Raw genomic sequence first — 22,075 nt, 5'->3', positions numbered from 1 at the left:
TTTGGGCTGTTTCTTGTGATCGTGGTATGAAGTCTATACAGTGACAAGCCCAGATTGTGTATATAAACTGTGAAACACTATTACATGGCATTGGTCAGTAAAGAGTGGTATTTGGGAATGATATGGGGGGGGGGCTACTGATATAAGTAGGCTTGGAACATATTTTAGGAACCAGGATACATACCACATGTCCACGGCTGGCGTTTCTGTTCCTTTAAATTTCTATTTAAAATTTAAATTTCTATGCCCCATTGGGTGTTGGGTCATATTTGAGGTTGTATGGAAATCAAGTATCACTAATATATCTCAATACATACATGGTTTCTTTTAATAAAAGTACTTTTTGTTGAAAGATCACTTGTCTTTGAGATGTCATTATTGCTTATTTTATTATCAATAACTTTGCTCCAGGTTATTCGATGTAAAAGGGTTGAAGTTATTTGTTCGTGGCTTTCAGCACTCTGCGGGTGTTTGAATATCTTGTTCTGTTTCTCTGGTGTTTGCTATGGGTGGTGCTTTTATTACATGGACTACAGATTCCTAAGCTTTGCTTTCCACACCCTTTTTGCGGGTTGACTGTTTACTGGTGACAGGGTTTTAACAAATATACGCATTACTGCAAAGAAACGCATCTCATATTTTAAGACGGGTTACTTATACGAACCAAAGCAACTGCTTGTTGATAACTTTGATGAATTGCGTAATGGTTTGCTCGCTGCCACTTAAGGTGTTAAGTTCTAAACGGACAGCATATATCGAGAGGCAGCTATTTCTTTATTTAGTTATGTGAAATACATCTCCACTTTCCACCCTTATTGACATTTGTGTACTTGCATCTGTCTTGCTTACACCCATCAAATGCAGCTTGTGACTTTGGGAGAGTCATAAGGGGGCATAATAACCTAATGAGTTGGTTTATGCACACATGGCAAAATCAAACGGGTTGTTAGAAGACCATTATCAATCCACCAGTTTCTTTGGTAGATGCTTTGACACCCCATTGTGTGAAATAATATTTTTTTTGGCCGTGGTATTGGGTATGTGCTAGTTCAAGGGTGTCTTTACTGACCAGGCTAGTCTTTTCTGTGGGGAGAAGAACATGCTGAGTTGGACTTGGCCGTTCTTGTCTGCTCCAAATCCAGATTTTCAGTCATTTTATTTATTTTAAAGAAATGAGATAAGACCAAGCTGTAGATTCCGCTCAACTACCGTAAATTGGTTACATGGCTGCCTTTTACTTCACACAGATATTGCAGGGATGCCACATAAATTAATAATAGGTGTTATTATGTGGGAGATCACTTGTGTGAGCTATTATTCCTGTTTCAGTCCCTTTACGACCCCGCAAAGCATTGCTGTGAATTTTATTTACTATTCTTCGCAATTTAGCATCTCTTTTCCACCCCCACCCAGCCCCTCAGCAATTCAGTAACAATATATTGCTTTATTTAGTATAGCTGTGCTTTATAGGCCACCTTCTGCTGTAGTAGACAGGTTAGGACATATAGTTTCCAGTTATGTGTCATCCTTTAGGCATGTCTGTTTGTGCGAGATTATTAAAATAATTCCTCTCTTTTTTTTTCCCTGTGAGCACACATTTGATTTGTGTGTAAATGTTATTATCTTTCAGCTGTAGAGTGCCAGCAAATTCCAAAGTGCCGTATAATGTGATTATATCTATAAAGGAGATTTGATTTTAACAGGGGCCGGATGTGTGGAACGCCCTGTTTGCTAGAGTTTAAACTATACAAAAAATAGTGATAGCAACAAGTGTGTATGTAATGTAGGTGGTTATTCTGCGTAGCTCCCAAAAATCCCATTTTAAGTGGGGTGATACTTATTTTCAGGCGCTGTTTGCAGGCTGTGTGTATCGTGGGCCAGTTATGGACATCAGAGGATCTCCACTGTCCGGCCCTCACATAATGTATTGAGACAGAGCATCCTATATGCCCCATATGCCTGTATTCTGCTTCAATACATCACAGGGCAGCTGAGTGGGTAACAATGGTTATACCTCTCCTACTGTTCTACTTGCCTCTCAACCACCCACTAGATGGGTGCACAAGATCAGGGTCCTTTGGTACCAGTTTGTGATTTTAAAATATTTGTAACAGCGCTATGAAATCTGCCGCTATATAAATAAATGTAATGTAATTTTTTTTTTAATTTGTACGTTAAATGCCCATGATCTTACTGTGAGTACGCTAAGTAGCACTTGTTTTTCATTTTTACATAATTGACTGTAGTACTCAGCTATGTGCACAAAACTTTCACTTTAAATTGCCGGTACTCTTTGGGGGGGGGATCAATGCCTCTATCTATTCAGGATGCGTGTCACTGGCAGTTTTCAGAGATTGATCCAGTCACAGACCGTCACTCACTGCCCCTGTGCCAAGAATGTTCCATTTCTGAGCCACTCATTGAGTGATTCTCATTGCAGGAGTAGTGATAGCTCGGGCAACATCGGGCCTCAGCTGATAGGCTACAGAAAGCATCACGAATAACCAATCAGCTGTCACCTAGACCACTTCCAAGACTGCTTCACAAGATACATATATTTTTCTAAAACTCGTTTTACTGGTTCTTTATAGCCAGCTGTAAAAATAAAGAGTTTCTGTGTAATACCAACATGCAAGTTTGAAAGTTATTTCCAATCCAGGGAATCCCCACTGTAAATGATGATAGCATGACATTTACCATAACACAACTGTGTCATAAGAAAACTAAAAAAAAGGAAGTAATATGACCCCCCCAGTGTGTGTATATATCTATATATTATACAATTTCTTTTGGTGGGGGAGGTAGTTTGAATGAAATAAAAAAGCTGAGATCTGCCTAAACCTGGGGTGTCTAGTGTTGTCTTTATGGACTATGGACCTGATTTACAATACGTAGAAAACGTGAATAATTATTAATGTTGTGTCACTAAATGGAGAGCGCTACACCATTCTGGAAGCTTGTTGTGTTTGTTGCACTCGAGGACTAAAATCTCCCGGGATAAAGCTCATTCTTTTCTTCAGTGAGGCGTCATTGTGCTTTAAGCATAACATGACAACTTGTCAAATTCCTTCCTGTCCTCAATTCATAGCGGTTCCAGTACAATGCCTCACTAACCTCTTTTACTTTGTGTTTGAATTGAATGTGGAAAAAAAACAACTATACTTTTAAGCTTAATTAAGTTCCTTTATAAGGAACATTACCTTTCCTCATCACTTTTTTTTGTTTAGAAATTAGATTTAATCTGCAAATTGCCTTCTAGAATATGTAGGTTAATTGGGGGCTGCCCTGTTAAAAAGAAAAACAAAAATTGGCATTAGTCTTAAATTATGTCATGCAATTATGGAATTTCAGGTTTTATGCATCTGGTTAATACAGAACACTGTCAGTTCTATTACTTTAAAGGCATACCTTTCACCACATTGGCATGCCATTTAACAAATCTATCTATTTCAGTTTTATTTTTGAGAGAATAGTGTATCTTTTTTTTGGCAGTATTTTAGAAACACTATTTTAATTGTAAAAAAAATTAAAAAAAAAAATGAAAAAAGAATGAAAAATAGATATTTTCGAGAGTTAATTATCTTAATTATTTTATGATCTGTAAAGTTGTTTTTTGTGTTAAAATTTGTTTTACGAGATGTTAAGTTCAATATGAAATGCTTAACAAAGCAAGTTGTAAATATAATCCTTTTTAGGAGCCTGGGACTCAAGATGAATATTGCATTTTAGTAACAGTAAGACACTTGCGTTTTATAAATTTATTTTCAGCTTTTTTTCTTATTGAAACTTTCATTTTTAAAATACTATCCAACATCTGACACACTGTCTTTAATGAAGGGAGGCTGTGTAAGTTGTACACTGTTTGCACGATATAACTTTATATCGCACTTTCCTTGCATGCAGCTGCAGTTTACATCATATTGCATAGACAATTTAGTTTGAGATCAACATTACCTGAGTGCAGTATGAACAAATGGGGTTTACAGAGTAAAGGAAAAGAGAAAACCTAATAAACTTGCACCAAGCAAGTCGAAGACAAGCCGTTGGATCCCGTGTCCCATGATGACATCCAAAGTATATTTTGGCCAATGTATGGAAAACAAGTCTATGGTGACTTCCCACCTGCAATGTTGAACGCACAAGGGCTTCCCCTTGTTCATTATAAGAGGTACAATCGTTGTCACAAAGTAAACTTTAAAGGACTTTTCTAATGTCCATATGTTGTCTCCTGCTAGTCACAGCAGAGATATGCATATCTCCTTATTTCTTGAGTTACTGCTGGCAACTTCAAGTAAAGTCTGTTTTCCTCCAGTGTCATGTAACGCGATTACATAAAAGATCCCCCTGTGGCTCATTAGAATCCCTAGCTCACCAACTGCTTTATTTCATGTACTAAGTTAAAGTCTTTTTCCCTGCAGTCCCCATGATCAGCATAGTTATAAAGTCAGAAACTCCATGCAGATAAGCCAAGCCCTTTCCATGAATGTAAAAAGAGAGGCGTTTGACCAAAGACTTAGGGATTTATTTGGTGAATAGAAAGTTTGGTGGCGAGTCTGGGCTTCAGCTCCCTTACTTCACTGTTCGTTATGGAGTACACCTGTATAGTGCATGGTTCATAGGATAAGGGTATTGTCACTGGTTTAACTATCCATTATATAGGGCTGGCCAAACACATCATCCAGCAGAAGCTTCCTGGAGTTTCTGCCAACCCCCCTTTAGTGAATAGACCCAAAAAGGAAAAGTCAATAATTTATCTTGGTCTTATGGTGTCAAAAACATCTCCTACAGCTACTAAACCCACAATCAGCCGGTGTTATGTGAGGTTAAAACTGGCGTTGCAATGTTTCAAAACTGACATTTCAGCAGGAACGGGTAACGTTACGCTGGATTCTAGTAATCGTTACCATTTGTTATTACGTTTTTTACTTCTGCTGTCTCCGCCATACTGTCAGTCTGCGTAAATCCATAGAGGGCATTTTTTTTACAGAGTGATCTTGAATTTCTAATAGAAGAGAAAAGCTCTTCTGTATAATAGGCAAAAGACCCGTGGCTGATTCACTATTGGGCTCTTTGTAATCTCATCTCAAATGACCCCGTAAAAACGCTGTCATTTCATTTATATTCTGTCTTTGCCTACACGGTTGTCACTGAGTTTGTGTAAATCCGAGGACTCGGTGATTGCTCGAAATGGAAAGTAGAATGCCCGTATCCGCAGTGTGAATAGTGGAGATTTAGATTGCAGAATTATTACATGCTCGGTGCTTGCTGTAGCGATGACTAATAATGTAATATGGCTTTGATTGCTGTTAAGTCTTGCTTAAAGCAGACCTGTCACTTTTCTTATTTCCAACATTACCCAGTTCAACAAACCCTTGTAATGACATTTACGGATTAAAGGTAACAATGTAAATCTATTAAAACACCCACCTTGTGTATTCTATGACAGTAGCCAATGCTATACCATATGATATATTACATTCCTCCCAAGTGTCCCATCTAAATAGGGACCCAAATCCCCTCTTCTTCTTCCTCTTTTGCCTAATGTACAAAAATACCTATCAATGGGTCACAATGTCTTTGGCCACAATATAACCACAAGCCGAGTCTATAACCTTTTCAAATAAATGCCATTCATTGGAACCAAATAGAACGTATATAACCGTAATGTATGTAAGTTTGGTATTGGGGTACAGTTCTGTGATTGTAACCTGCCTCGTGTCCTGGTACCCTACTAATTAAAAAAACGAGAATTCACACATAGAGCTGTAGTCACTAGAGGGCTAGCTCTGCTGCAATGTCTCTTACATGCATTATTTATACAGCATCTGCTTATTCTGTGTTTAAAGCTTTGGATGCATTGTTAATTACAATATCTTCAATTCCTAGCGAATATCCGCTACTGGATTATTTATTTCGTAGGCAGCTGTGCTTTCATCCAAATGCATCATAACAGTTTGTGATGTTACCCCTTGGCAATAGATGCACAGATTATTTGACTGTAGACCTTGTTGATGTGTTATGAATACTGTTATGAAAAAACCTACAAAAAATGCTGCTAACACCAAAAGAACGTGTTCACAAATGAGGTCCTACTGTTGGTGGATATAACTCAGCAGATTGGCATTGGAAGACTGCATGCCTTGGGGCAGGTCATTAATTTTTACAGTGGTTTGGTGTTAAGGAGAAGGCTGAGAAGTAATATAGTTCTTTGTCCTGCCTTAAAGTCTCTTGTAAAATCACTGGACTGTACTAAAGCATGTTTGCGTCTTTTATAGTATTGTTTTTGTCATTATGTCGTATAAAAAGTCCCAAGGTTTCTCTCCAGGATGAGCACACTAAAGTCTGCATGATTGGTGGACCATCATAAAGTGTTGTACAAACGAAGCAGCTCTATGTCAGGTGGAGGATCACCAGGTTTTTACATGACCTTGGCTGGAGGGTCAGCTGGTCAGAGTTGGAGTCCCTGTTTGGTCAGAGGGTCCGCGGGTTGCAATCGGTCATCGGCCTGCGGGTAAGGTTATAGTAATTTAACATCGACCAGTTGTTCTCTGTCGGCATGAGGCTAAGTGGGTTATAAAGTGACATGAACCGGAGGTCCACTGAGTTAAAATGTCACATTAGACTTTGGGCTTGAGTGTTGCAGACCAACATCAATGAAAATAAGGACTATTGAAAACATTACTTAAAATCTATACAATGATACAATGTGTAGTGTAGACAAGTATAACAATCGGTTTAAGATACCTACTCAATTTACTAGTAGAAGATATAAGAACCTACACACAATCAATGTTTTAATTAATTCACCCAGATGTTCTTTTGCAATACAAAATAACACAAACAATATAAAACGACAAGCATCTCTTAAAGGGGAGGGGAATGCCCCTGTTATAGAAGAATTCATATTTAAGTACTCTTTAATGACATTAAATAAAATGTATTTTAACTCAATCTCTTCACTACACACTGGTTGAGAGGTAAATGTCATGTCACAGTCTGAAGATAAATACCACTTTCTAACATTATAATACTTAACTGGAATTTTTGCTCACCCCTTAATAAAGAAACCAGTTTGGCTATTATTTTTACTTATTTGGTTATTTTGATTACTTAGTAGTTATTTTTTTCATTAAAAAAAATGTAAAAACCTATAAAAGGCTATCCTAATCGGTTCATTGTGTAGTGGTGGCACATGCAGTTTGTTATGGGAGTATATAGTGTCTATATACAGTACATTCCGTCTAAATAAAACAACCAGCCTGCGAGAATTGGTGTACAGGGGAGAAATAGTTTTATTTGTGAGTGAGATACTTATGGGTGACGTCTGCCACTGTTTTTGCTTAATCAAAACAAGGCCGTAAAAGCTCCAGTTGCGGTAAACAATTCCCATGTGCTTGAAGCCAAATGTATAAATCACCAGGGCCTTTCAATACAGGAGCTGCATAATTATGGTGCTGTGTAGCCTGTCAGACAGGGAAATGTATGGCCGCTCTCGCAACAAAGTCATTATGAGAGAGGTGGCCGGACCATTCTGAAATTTGCAGAACACCTTGTAATATTTCATATAAGGGCTGGCGCTAAGTGGTAGTGCTTTATTTCCTAGGCTACTGGCTGGTTATAAATCACTTTCCCAAATGACATATTTTTCGGTCGTGGTCCATTTTCCAGGGATATCGCAATAGATTTTACAAATCTGATGTTATATGTGAATTTAAATAATGCACTTGTCTTCTGCCAAAATGGAGTTTTGTACTTGCAGCCTTTACAACTACGGCAATAAAATTTAGTATTGACACAGAGAAGTACAAGGATACAGAACTTTTCACCAGTAACATTTGTTTCTGAGCCAGATATAGCTATTTATGAACCAATGAGTAAAGTCAATGCTGCATCAACCAGTCGGTCCTTAAAGAATGCAGCTAGTCCTTAAGGTATCCTAGTGAGGATTTTCATAACTGAAAACTCTCTATCTCCTCAAAAGAGGGGAGTCACCGGGACAGCCTCTCCTCATTCATCCAATCTGGGAAAGGGTGTTCCCTGAGGCACCGTCCTCTTTGAGGATATGCACCGAGAAGCCTGGTTCACAGGGACACGAACGAAGAAAGAAGACACTGGGAGAAGCAGCCGAAAACAAAAAAAACTAGAAGATGCAAGAGAAAAAAACAGCAAACAGATAGACACGGGAACACAGAAGCGGTCAATGGAGAAGGGAGATATTGAGAGAGTACGTGAATGAGACGAATTGGCAAATTTCATTAAAATTTGTACAAATCCGAATGCAGAAGACTAATTATTACCCCCCCCCCCTTGGATCAAGCACAAGTAGGCCAGGAGTACATACACTGATCTTATAACACACAGGAGCAAATATATGTATTCTCAAAAGTATCTGTACTTATGTTACGACTGCTGACTTTTTTTTTTTTTTTTTCCACACAGTATTGACATTTAGCCGCGGTTTTACTTGTTTGCTAAGTAATTATTAGAGCTCTAGGGTATCATTCACTTGATGTTAAATATACAAACACAATTAGTATGCAATTTGTTAGTTTTATTGTGCCTCAACTTAATATTCAGCATACTCGTTTTTATGCTTTAGTATGATGCTTTGGTGATTTTTTTTTTTTGGAGATTTTTTTCTTTAATACTTTTGGAGTGATTGGTGTTGTACATGACACTTTTGAATGTAGTCTATGGAAATGCTGCTGTTTGGGGTTTATAGAGTATTTATATATCTTGTCACCATGGGAAGAAAAACCAACAATGAATATGTATTAGTTACTTAGGTATGCTTAAAGCCATTCTCCGCACATATCGTTCGCTGTGTTTTTAGGAAGATGATGACATTAAATAACATTGGATTATACAGGGCTGAATCATTCTAACCTTCAGATGTAAGCAGTACTAACATTTTTTTTACAACTTCGCGAGCTTCAATCACGTCTTGCTTCGTAGGTCAAAATGACCGCCTTGAAGCTCTTTTCTCAGTTGAGCTAATCTAGTCAGGGACAATAAAGCAAACAACCTCTTTTTTCCCCAGCAGCCTATGCTTAAGAACTGTAATTGGACCCATCGTGCAAATTAGTAGGCTCAATATTGACTGTAACTGCCATTCAATTTACCTTCATTGGCAGCTGATACTAGCGCTGTAAATACATGACAAACAGAGCCTGCATGTTTGTGGCGGTCCTCCTGTGTTCTTAAATATATATTATGATGCATTCTCTTAGTATAACTGTATTTAAAGAATGACCTCCTGAGCTTTGGATGCCTTAGCGTTTCTTTCATCTTGGATATAGGTTCTAGCAGTGAAAGGCCACTCAGTGTCCTGGAGACCCTTGAATGAGCTTTCACAGTTACCCATTAATGAATCTATGCATGGGTTCCACTGGAGCACCATGATGGTGAAAAAATATAATAGTAGTAACAAATTCTAGCATACCACAGATATGAATGAAAATTATTGTCAACTAGGCAGTTCATAAGGTGACTCATTGGAGAGGCTATAAGAAAGTACAAACAGGGTTATAGGTCAAAACAAGTAAATGAATAAATAGGTCCCAAGCTCATCATCCATGGAATGGCCATTACTCTTTCTGCATCAAAAGAGAATTAGCTGGCATCCACCTTCATTTCATGAGTCACTTTCTAGGTATCTTTGTCATCCCATATAGCCACATTTTCAAATCGGTGTACACTCAAATAAAATCCCAAAGAACTAAAGAGACACACCGTTTTTCATTATTCAGACATGAATGAATATATATGCTCAAAAATAAACTAAACTAAACTAAAACATTCACCCAAACCAATGCATGTTCCTCCTTCAACCATGTAGCTCCTAACTCACTACTAACATTTGTTTGCAACTTTTGTTGCTAATGAAAAGTGCAATTTTCATTCATATCTGTCATATAGCAAGCTTGAGTAGAAGCAGAGTTAAGTAAAACTACCCAAAAAGTTCAGATCCTCACGTGTCTAAAAATTCAAATGATAGGAGTTTAATAATTCCGAACCTGTTTTTGCAACGGTTAGCCTGAGTCCATAGTCAACTACTTTAAATTTAGAAAATGATGTAGCACATTGGGTGCCTTTAGGGGTTAATAAACACTATTTAGCAGAGTCAATAGTAGCAGTGCTTAAGTGCTTTCATATCTATATTCCTGGTTTAACTGATTTTTCAGAGTGTACGTGAGAATGGGGTAATAAGTCTGTTTATTGCCTCTTTAGTTATTGTTGGATGGCCTTGTGTATCCAGATTCATAGGATTTTCAACTTAAAATGTGTCATTTTGGGTTTTTGTGGTTCACTCTCCCTCTTTCACACTTTCACTCGCAATCTATAAAGCTCTCTGTCTGCTCCTCCATAGGATTACGTAATGGATACTGCCTTACGTCTCGTGCCTATAGGGTCATGGAAGGTTGGACTTTTCAAAGTTAATGTAGTTGTTTTGCCTTGTTTTTTAAATCTTGCAGTACACGTGGCTGCTAATGTTTTTAACTGAAGGGTAAATGGGAGAAAGTCTATGGATTAAAACTAAGACAGTGAAAGGTGATGTGTCTGGAAATGCTTCCAGTGACGTTTTTTTTTATAGGTAGAGCTATGAATGCAGACCACTCTCTTCTTTTCTGTTATTTGTATTATATGCCATACTGTAAGACTGGGGCTTTTGTCACTTTTATAATTCCCCATAAGCCTATTGAATATGTGGCTAGCTGCTTTGCTTTAAGGTTTCCCCCCATGGATCATAGCTGTTTCTACCCAAACATGATCAAAACAGCTGTATTGGACATAGGCAGCCATCTTGATAGACAAACATTGGTCGTGGAAAGGATTGTACTGAAGAGCTCAGTGACTTGAAATGTGGCATGCTCTCACATGATGCCATGTTTTGCCACAAGTCGGTTTGTGAAATTTCTGCCCTGCTGTAGCACTCTGAGAAAGTATTTGCCCCTTCCTGTTTTCTTCTAATGCCCCTTAGTTACTTAAATGTAATCGATAATTGGGTTCAATATCACTAGAAACACCCAGTCATGATTACTGCCAGTCCTCTTGAACCTAAACATCATTTAAATCATTCTAAATGGCTGAACAGCTACACACAAGCCAAAAATCTCTATGTACAATGGCAAAGTCAGCTAAAGTGATATAAAGCACATGGCCACTTGTTTCTGGAGCAGTGGAACGTGTTCTCTGGAGTGATGAATCAAGCTTTGCTATCTAGAAGTGTTTTGCAGATGGCAGGGGAATGACACCTACCGGAAGCCATACTGTCTGTTGTAGGTTTGGTGGCGGAGGGAAAATGCTCTGGGGCTGTTCCCTAATTCCAGTGAATGCTAATGCTGCAACACAAAAAAACTAAACACATTTTAGACATTTGTATTCTTCCATCAGTTTTGGGAAGGTCTTTCATGCTTTATTATGACTGTACACAAAGACATGGCTAAGTGGTGTGGAAGAACATAAGTGATTGCAAGCCTTCTCGTCCAAGAGCAGTGCCTGACTTCACAAATTACCGTATTTGCTCGATTATAAGACAAGGTTTTTTCCTCTGAAAAATATCCCTCGTCTTATAATCGGGGTCGTCTTATAATCAGACCTCAACTAGGTCTGACTATGAGACTAAGATCCAGATCCCCTATAGCAATGCAGGGGACCTGGATCCTCCTGTCAACCCCTCCCCCCACCCAAACTTACTGGTATTTCCCCGGTGTGTAGGCCGGGCAGCGTGTAGAGCTCTACTCGATTCCCCGTGATCTCTGACAGCCGGAGAAGGTCTGCGCGATTGACGCAGACAACCCCCGCTGCTAACCGCACCTCCTCCCGGCTGCAGCGGAAGTTGTCTACGCGAATGTTGGATATGACCCTGGAAGAAATGGTTTTCCTGACTGCTAGTGGTCACTTAGCGTATCAAAATAATCCACTATCTATGAGGGGATCCAGGCATATGGTGGCTCACTCAGCAAGTAGCCGTAGCTGCATCTCATTGGGGTGTTTGTTTGACAGTGACATATACCAGGAGCTGTAAATTCACACCTGAACAAATTACTACTGCTAGAATTAATGCATGGAAAGGGTTAAAATACCAGCATTTAGCATTTCAAATGCCTTGGGGTGTCTAGTTTTCCAAAACGTATAGTTTGATGGGCTAAATCTTATTGCCCAGCTTCAAAGATATTCCAAATCGCACAGGGGGGACAGAATGACCAAATGACAAAAAATGGTTTTGAAATAGCAAAATGCTACTTGTACTTATGCCCAATAACTTGCAAAAAAAATTCTAAACTCAGGACAAACAGTAAACTCTATTTATTTTTTGAATTCATTTGTTTAGATGAGTAAAAGATTTTTCAAATATAAGTGAGGAAAAGATTTTTCATCATTTTATTGGTTTTTTTTTAATAGGAAATTTAGATGAAATGATCAAAAATGTATATCTGTTATCTCCAAATGGTATCTGAAGAAAGCCCTTCTTGTCCTGAAAACAACAATATAAAACTTGTGTGGGTACACTAAATGATAGAGGAGAAAATAACAGCTAAACACGAGCGCAGCAAAAGTGTAAACAGCCTTGATCCCAAAGGGTACAAAAATAAAAGCAGCCTGGTCCTTAAGAGGTTAATAAAATCTCTTACTTGACTTATTGTAAAATATAAATAACTACAAATACAAAATGCTCTATTTCTAAGCTTTATTTATAATGATATAAAGACAGTCCATCAAAAAGCTGATGTTTGCAGATTAGGTGTTGAGACTGCAATGTCTTGTTGTGGGTGAGGTCTTTCTATATGATAAACTGATGCCCGAGATCAACCACTTCATCAGTCAGAGGTTCACTGTGCACTACATTGGTCTTTCACTTTGTGTGTCTTATTTCGGTCACAATGGCTTTAATTTTAGGAGTTTCCATTTTTGGAGTAGCTCCCCCCATGACTTGTCCATCACAAACAATTAATGTTTCACGTTCAACCTCCATGGTTTTAAAGGCATCGTCATAATCTTCCAGCTTGACAGTGAGATCCTGAATCTCCTGTCTGCAGCGAAGTAACTGGCCATTTAGTTGAGTGTTCGCTTCACCCAAAAAGTCTACATCCTTTGCAGTGTTGGAGAGCTCAAAATTAAGACTGCTCACCATCTTACGCAACCCTGAAGAAGCTTCTTCCGTCCGGTGAAGTTTGTCTGTCAGGGTTTGTATGATGTTATCTTTAGAATCCATGTTTTCCTCCAGATGGAACAGTCTTTCTCTCATCTCCTCCAGGGAATGTTCTAATACCTCCTTCTCCTTGTTCTGATCCAAAATCACTGCCTTGAGTTTCTTGATCTCATCTTCCTGAGGAAAAACATGTTTGGTAGGTGCGCTTCTGGAATCCTTTCCTGATTTTGGACACTGGTGTTCATTAGTGTCACCTCCAGATATCATTCTGTGTTCCAGAGCCGATATTCTTTTTTGCAAATGGGACAGGGCAGCCCTGTGGTCATTTTCCATTTGCTGCAATGAATTATGAATATTGGAAACATAATTCATGATAGCCAGAGAAAAGATGTCACCATGAGCTTCATCTTCTTTTTCTGGTGGAAAGATGGATATAATGCAATATATAATGGTAATGCAAACGCATACAAACGCAAAGAGAGGGAACAGCGGGGTGTCAAACTCTGTATTCCACATCTTCACAATCGCCTGCTCCTCAGAGCAAATCACTGGTCTACCTATGTCAGCTGGTAAACACACTAGCTTCTGATGACATCACAAAGCTGATGATGTAGCACTAGGCTAGCTGTGATAGATGTCACTGTGGGCGGGGTTTTAAGCCATACCAACTGAATTTATATTTAAAGTAACTTTCAATAATTAACTCTTAGTAGTGAATACCTTTTTTAACAGACGCGAACCATGAACCATAACGAGTGAAAAACATTTGATTATAAAACTTAGAATCATATTTTACATATTATATTTTATACTCCCTAATTATTGCGACAGACGGTCTTTTGCAGGACTGCTCTATCATTTTATTTTCTTTAAAGACACATTTAACGTATGATTGTGTGTGATTGTATGATTTATGAGAATACAATTGAAAATTGCAAGTGTTAATACATTTCACTGTTCATTATAACAGGGTTTTTAAGATGCGTTTCAATCTTGACGGGGGTCTTTGAATGTTCCAGATCTGTTGACCAGTCTCAGATATTTTTGTAAAATATCATTACTTTCCAACGTGTACTGACACTCCCCAGATCTATATATGAATTTAGAGAGTTGAATATTATTTAAGTAATTTTAAGCATGTTTAGTATTTAAGCAGACAGAACAATATGCTGTGTCTGCCACAGGGAGCCTCACCTGGCAGAGATGTAGGTTAATATGCAGAAGTATTATTCAGTATCCATTGTCTCACTTGCTGTGTATATCAATTTCTAGAGCTCTAAGAGAGACTGGAGGCCACTGGAAGAACACAGCTGCACTGATATCCCCTGGTTGCTGCTGTTCATTCTTTTCTGTGTTGGGATGGTGAGTAAAGGTTTCTTTTTGTAAATGAGACGGAACCCTAGCTTTCTCTGTGAGATGATTTCTGATGTGTGTTCTTTTCCCATACATACTTCATTTGCATGGAAATATGTACCATTGAATGCTTGCAAATGTATTTCACCACCACTGACCCATGTTGATCACTGTTCCCTCCACTAGTTGTTTCACCCGGTTAATACACAGTCTTGAATACTGTACATTATTGCCCTTCTGAAATGTGGACCCTTTATTAGAAGTCGACTCTACCCTGAGACTTGAGATCACTCCATCCCACTAGTGCTGTCTGAAAGTGCAGTGAGATTCTAAAACAGGGCAACCTTGAAACATCAGGAATTTACCCCAAGCCTCAGGGTACATGTGCAAGTTCTCCGGATCACATATCCTTGCTCTGATTTAATGATATCTGTGCATCAGTTACCTGTCCTCTTCTCTTGTTGTTGCCTGAAAACAAAGCAATATAAACCAACAAAGCTTTGTAATTTCTGTTTTGTTTTTTTTTTGGTGATCTTGAAATTATAATTAGCATGCCAAATACTGCTGGGCAGCATGTAGAGCTTTCAGATTTTGTTTCTGTTTTCGGCTCAGAAGACAAGTAATTAGCTGTCTCGGTGTTATTCTTTTTATGTACAAGTTGGCGTGTTAACATGTTTTGACAACAACAAAAAAAACTAATTTGGAGGGCTGCATCCCAGATTCTGTACACTCTGAACAATGAGGCAATACTCTTTTCTCATCGAAGTGTCATTAGTTTTCTAAAGGTGCATGTGTGTTTCTGTGTGTGTGTGTGTGTGTGTGTGTATATATATGTGTGTATATATATGTGTATATATATATATATATATATATATAATATAATATAATATAATATAATATAAAATGCGCTTGTGTGTGTGTTTCAATAAAAACCAAATAGAAATGCTCTGTAAGTAGAACGTGTGGACTAAGGAGTGTTAACTAATAATGATACAGGTTCCTGAAAGTATGGTACAAAGCATACTTTCCAATGTCCTGTCCTTCTCTGTTAGGGTTTAAATGCCAGGAACCCCCAGGTACTTGTGCTGTTGTGTCATGCAATGCTCCCTCTAAGCCCACAGGTAATGTTTAGGATTCCAGGCTGTAGAAATATTGATTGGGAGGATCCACCAAGGGGATGCAAGTCCTGCTGTCAAGACTGTCTTGACCAAACCAAGGCCACTATGCAATAGTAGTTGTCCAAAGGCTATAATGTGCAAGCGTATGGAGGCAAATGTTCATAGAGTAACAAAGAAATGCTGACATAATGAGAGCTGATGATAAATGAAATCATATGTGTGTGCTGTCGTATTTTAGAAGAAACTATTTCAATGCATTGACGCAGCTCAACTCTCCTAGTTTTGATCTCAGCGTCAGCTGCTTCACCAATGAATGTGATTAAAGTATATGGCATTATCCTAAACCCTAAAAGCGTATTGAATAGTAAACTGTTATATTCCCTTTTTACATCAGGACTTCTCACATCAGGGAAAAACCTCCCTACTTACACAAATCCTGCTAGACCTTTTTCCCCTATGCTTTCTATGGCCCACACTGTAAATTCCCACAAATCTACCTGATCACAAGATATGTTGAAGCCGCTAGCAGGCAGTGAATAAATACTGGAGGACTCGCGTACTTAAACCCTGAAGCTGCCACTTAAGCTGCTGTCTACTGCTTGAGAGCTTATGAAGTAAAGCCTTAGACAGGTGATGCAAATGCACATATCAGAAGAATAATCATTACCAATACAGCAAATGTTTATGCTGAAGACATTATCTTTCTTTCTTTGGTATGTTTGTGTGTGTATATATATATGTGTGTGTGTGTATATATCCATCCATCCCCTTCTGGTGTTATTGCTGGGATCTGTTGGCAGCACTCTTCCAGCTTAGGAGTCACTGCCCTGAGTGCTCCTATGACCACTGGGACCACTTTGGTCTCCACTCTCCACATCTTCTCTAGTACTTCTTTCAGGCCCTGGTACGTCTCCAGCTTTTCATACTTCTTCCTGGCATTACTGTCACTTTGCACTGCTACATCGGTCACCGCCAACGTCTTCTGGTCCTTTTGTACTACCGCAATGTTGAGTTCATTTGCCAGTACCTGATTGTCCATCAGGATCTGGAAGTCCTGCAGGATCTTAGCCTTGTTATTCTCCACAACCTTCTGTGGAATATCCTATTTGGACCTGGGAGGATTTAGTTTATATTCTGCGCAGACGTTCTCGTACCCAATGCCAGCTACTTAGTTGTGCTCTTCAGTGAACGCTGTTCCTCACATTGGCAGCCTCCATGTCCTGCTTTGGCCAGCACACTATGACTGCAGGGTACCTGATGACTGGTAGGTCATATGTGTTGATGGCATGGATCTTGTTCTTCTCATTGAGTTGGCTCTTAAGGATCTGCCTTATCTTTTGGTGGTATTTGGATGTTGCAGCCTTCCTACCTGGTCTGGTATGTCTGTTGTGTACGCTGCTGAAATTTCACACCATCGGTCTTGAGTATCTTTTTTTTACTATATATTGAGTACCTCTTTTTACTATAATCTGGCTGCACTTCTCCAATGACATCCCAGTGTCTTCTCTGTTAATCCTTGTCCAGTAGATCAGCTAGTCAATATCCTGTTCGCTCCTGGCATACAGTGTAATCCATATAGAGGAGGTGGCTTCCACTCTTGAACTTGTACCGGTATCCAGTCGTTGTGATTAGCTGGCTGAGGGGGTTCAAGCCTATGCAGAACAGCAGTAGGGACCGTGCATCACCTAGTATATGCTGTCTTGAGTTGGCTTCCAATGATTTCTCCCATTGGTCTGTTGGCGTGGCTGGAAAGATACCAGAAGCTAGTTAGTTATGGCTCGTAAATTGTTATTCTTGGGACATCATTTTTGTGCTATTTTTCTGTTGATATGTATGAATAGATATATGTCCAAAAAGTTCTAGCAAGGTCCTAATATTTTCTTTCTCTTGCATGTGTCCAGCTCTATTTTCCTTTAACTTTTTCATGGCGTTGTAATAAATGTAATGTGAAACACCAGTTCTATGCAACTTCATCTCTCTCTCTCTCTGTTGCTGGGAATTAGAGGGAGCTTTGTAACACAACCCTGCGTAAGCACAGCCAGGCTTCAATTGAAGACAAGATCAATTATCGATGTTGCTTTATATCTGCCAGCCTGTTTTTCCCTGATAAGTTCTCAGCTCGCCAAAGCGCCCTCCTTGCTATTTTCATTTGGCTTAAAAGGTTAGTAAGGCAGGATGATGAGGGATTTTGCTGCAAGTTTCTGTTTTGGTAGATGTAGCAGCTGGTAATATATTTTATTAATATGTTTGTTTGCACATGTAAATATTAAAATTGCTTATATGTATGCAGACATGGACCCTCCTTTGTGCTGAAAGGCATCTTTTTTTTATTTTGTACAGAAATACTGTTTGTTTTTTTTAAAAAAAAAATTTGTTTATTTATACTGGCCTAAGCATTTCAACCTCAATGATTCTGATCATGGCATTTTTCTCCTTTTACCACTTTACAGGGTATTTTTTATTCAGAAGTTATTCATAAAGGCCCCAGGTAAAAGTGAAAAAATAAAAAGGGTTCTAATTCTTTTACCTTCTCATACAGTTGAGCTTCCACTCAAGGCAGGAGCTTTCCAGCTTGGCTCAGCCTTCTCGTGTTGATGTAAAACCTTAGTAAATCTATACATTTTAACACATATACATCTATAATAATTTTGCTGAACATTTGCAGATTTTTTAGAAGATCCCCCACTCATTATTTCTAGATTGACCTTGACAGCTTTGTACCCTTGAGACCTGTACTTTGAGAACCAAATAGTAACTAGAATATGTAATTTTACTCCATTAAATTTTGAACCAGTTCTATAACGGTAGCTTTTAAATGTGCAAATTCATTATATGCCACGCAACACATTTTTTTTCTGCAGTGCCAGCAGAATAATGAATGCCACCCAGGGAATTTATCTGTTAGACTTCAAAAGAAGAAACACTCGTAAAATGTCAAAACCCATTCTCAGTGTGGATCCTTCACAAGGACAGCAGGAGAAATAATTTCAAGAGTACTATACAGTACTTCTTGTGTGTTACGTTGTTTCATTTAAAAGTATCTCGGGGTACACATTTACTTATTAAGATGGAAACTGGAGCTACAGAAACACAAAATCTGCTTTCAAAGGTAGTGTTACAACTCATGCTGTATAATGCAGCATTGTGTATGTGTGTGTGTGTATATGTGTATATATATATATATATATATATATATATATATATATATATACATTGTGTGTGTGTGTGTGTATATGTATATACAGTATCACACAAAAGTGAGGACACCCCTCACATTTATTTTATTATATCTTTTCATGTGGCAACACTGAAGAAATGACACTCTGCTACAATGTAAAGCAGTGAGTGTACAGCCTGTATAACAGTGTAAATTTGCTGTCCCCACCAAATGTAACACACCTGCTCCCCATTCACACCCGAGACCTTGTAACACTAACAAGTCACATGACACCGGGGAGGAGAAATGGCTCATTGGGCCCAATTTGGACATTTCCACTTGGGGGTGTACTTTACACTTTACACTGTTATACAGGCTGTACGCTCACTACTTTACATTGTAGCAGAGTGTCATTTCTTCAGTGTTGTCACATGAAAAGATATAATAACATATTTACAAAAATGTGAGGGGTGTACTAACTTTTGTGAGATACTGTATAATACTGTGTGTGTGTAGGTGTATATATACTGTGTGTGTGTGTGTATATCCAGAGCTTCCAGAGTAAATGGCCACTAAACCTAGTCCCTCAGTCCCTCATAATTTAACCCTTTAAGGACTTAAGGTCTTTTACCTTTTGTACCATTGGGACCAAGGCTGTCTTAACACTTTTGCGGTGTTCGTGTTTAGATGTAATTTTCTCCTCACTCATTAAGTGAACCCACACAAATTATATGTTGGTTTTTTTCAGGACAAGAAGGACTTTCTTCAGATACCATTGTTTTAATCATATTATCTAATTTTCCATAAAAAAATTATAAAATGATGAAAAATGTAAAAAAAAAAAAAAAAACATTTTCTGACTTTTACAAAAATCTTCTACTCATCCAAAAAAGCTAATGAAAAAACCTGCTAAATAGATTCTACTATTTGTCCTGAGTTTAGAAATACCCAATGTTTTTATGTTTTTTTTGCTTTTTTCTGCACGTTATGGGGCAATAAGTACAGGTAGCGTTTTGCTATTTCAAAACCATTTTTTCCAAATCTGGTAATTCTTCCCCCATGTGCCATTTCGGGTATCTTTGAAGCCGGCCAATGCAATTTACCCCATCAAATCATATATTTTTGAAAACTAGACGCCCCAATGTATTTCAAATGCTAGAATTTTAACTCTTTCCATGCACTAATTCTACCACCAGTCTTTGTCAAACTTTGTGGTAGTAATTTATTTTGTGTTTTTTATCGCTAAAATTGCTCTTCAGGTATGGATTTACAGCTCATGGTATACATCGCTTTCAAACAACACCCCAATATGTGTTCAGCAACATATCCCGAGTACAGTCATACCCCCCATGCATGGGTTTGTCGGGTTGTTTGGGAGGTAAAACGCCACATTTAGGAAGTGCACATTTTTTTACTTGGAACTTTTACATCTGGTCATTCTGCCCCCATGTCCTAATAGGACCATCTTTGAAGCCGGCTAATTCAATTTACCCCATCATACCATATATTTTTGAAAACAAGACACCCCAAGGTATTTCAAATGCTAGTATTTTAACCCATTCCATGCATGGGATTCTACCAGCCTTTGCCACACTTTGTGGTAGTATTTTTTTGGTATTTTTTTTTACACAAATTGTACTTTGGGTATAAATTTATAGCTCCAGGTATACGTCACTATCAAACAACACCCTAATATGTGTTCAACAACATCTCTCGAGTACAGTGATACCACCCATGCATGGGTTTGACTGCTGTTTGGGGTTAAAAGGCCACATTAGGGAAGTGCACTTTTTTTCCCTATTTTGGTCAGTCTGTGCCCATGCCCTATCTTTGAGCCCGGCCACTCCAATTTACCCCATCAAACCATATATTTTTGAAAACTAGACACCCCAAGGTTTCTTAAAAAATGGTAGTATTTAACCCTTTCCATGCATCAGATTCTGCCACCAGCCTTTGCCAAACTTTGTGGTAGTATTTATTTTGGTATTTTTTTCACACAAATTGTACTTTGGGTACACATTTATAGCTCCAGGTATACATCACTATCAAACAACACCCTAATATGTGTTCAGGAACATCTCCCGAGTACAGTCATACCCCACATGTATGGGTTTGGGGTTAAAATGCCACATTTTGTAAGTGCACTTTTTTTTCCCCATTTTGGTCAGTCTGTGCCTATGCCCTATCTTTGAGCCCGGCCACTCCAATTTACCCCATTAAACCATTCATTTTTTTAAATTAGACACTCCTTGGGTATTTGAAATGATTTTATTTAAATTTTTTCATGTCAGGATTTTTGGGAATATACAGCGCTAATTTTAGCACTTTATTGCTATTTTATTCTTTTTGGACTTTTTTTTTTTACATTTTGCTGGAACTGGATAGTTCCTCTGATGCATAATACTTTCTAAATGTTGCCATGTTTTTTTGAAGCTTTTTATTTTTTTCCTTTTTTTAATTTTTTTTTTTAATTTTTTAAAAATATTTTATTAATCACATAGTGATTAGAAAGCTGGGCTCCATTGACTTGTATGGTTGAATGCAGTTCCTGTATTCAACCTGCAAGTGGAGCCAGAGTTCTCTAGAGGGTCTGGAGACCATCTAGTGAACTTTTTCAACTTTATTATTTTTTTTACTGAGCGGCCGCCATCTTGCAGATGGCGAAGATCACTGGCAGTGGCGGCTGTGACCGCTCTCCGGAGCGGTCACAGCCCGTCCTGGGGTAAGTGTTTGGTGTCCCTGAATGCCTCCTGATCGAGGCATTCCAGCGACACCATTGAGGTTTAGGAGGTGATCATTGATCGCCTCCTAAACGCTTTTAAAATGGGCGTCCGCCGCCATACAATGTATGGCGGATGTTGCCGCCCCGGGGAGGGGCCAGACATGGCCCATGATGCCGATCTCGGTGTTGCTGAATGCCTCGACATCGAGGCATTACAGCAACACCGTTTAAGCTTAGAAAGTGATCGTTCTAAGCTTGTTTAAGTCTCATGACGTGTCACGTCATAGGTCGTTAAGTGACCGTTTTGCATGATGTGCCTGACCCGGCAATGGACGTTAAGGGGTTAATGAATGTTAACAAAAATGTTGTTGTTTTTCTATTATGACATTCCTTATTCCTACAAAGGTTTTTTGAGAAACAGAAGTTGATACCCCTTTATAAAACTAAGTATTTTTTTGGGGGGGTTAGTGCGCTATTAAAAGCAAAACATCTCTTTCATTCAGTCCACCCGTTTATTTACTTATAATATCTTTCAACAAGGATCAGATGGAAAAGGTGGAATAGCAAAGGTC

At 38.5% G+C, this 22,075-nt stretch overlaps 1 protein-coding gene across 1 annotated transcript in view; it reads left to right on the top strand.

Annotated features, from left to right (window-relative positions):
- Nucleotides 1–22,075, top strand: part of SLC44A1 (solute carrier family 44 member 1) — a 64,470-nt gene that overhangs the window by 6,114 nt on the left and 36,281 nt on the right. The window contains exon 2 of the mRNA XM_053465867.1: nt 14,426–14,515. Coding sequence (XP_053321842.1) covers nt 14,426–14,515 — 90 coding nt within the window. The remainder of the gene's footprint in view (nt 1–14,425; nt 14,516–22,075) is intronic.

The sequence above is a fragment of the Spea bombifrons genome, chromosome 1 (genome assembly GCF_027358695.1).
Source record: "Spea bombifrons isolate aSpeBom1 chromosome 1, aSpeBom1.2.pri, whole genome shotgun sequence".
Lineage (NCBI taxonomy): Eukaryota > Metazoa > Chordata > Amphibia > Anura > Pelobatidae > Spea > Spea bombifrons.
This window is presented reverse-complemented; position numbering and strand designations above follow the sequence as displayed.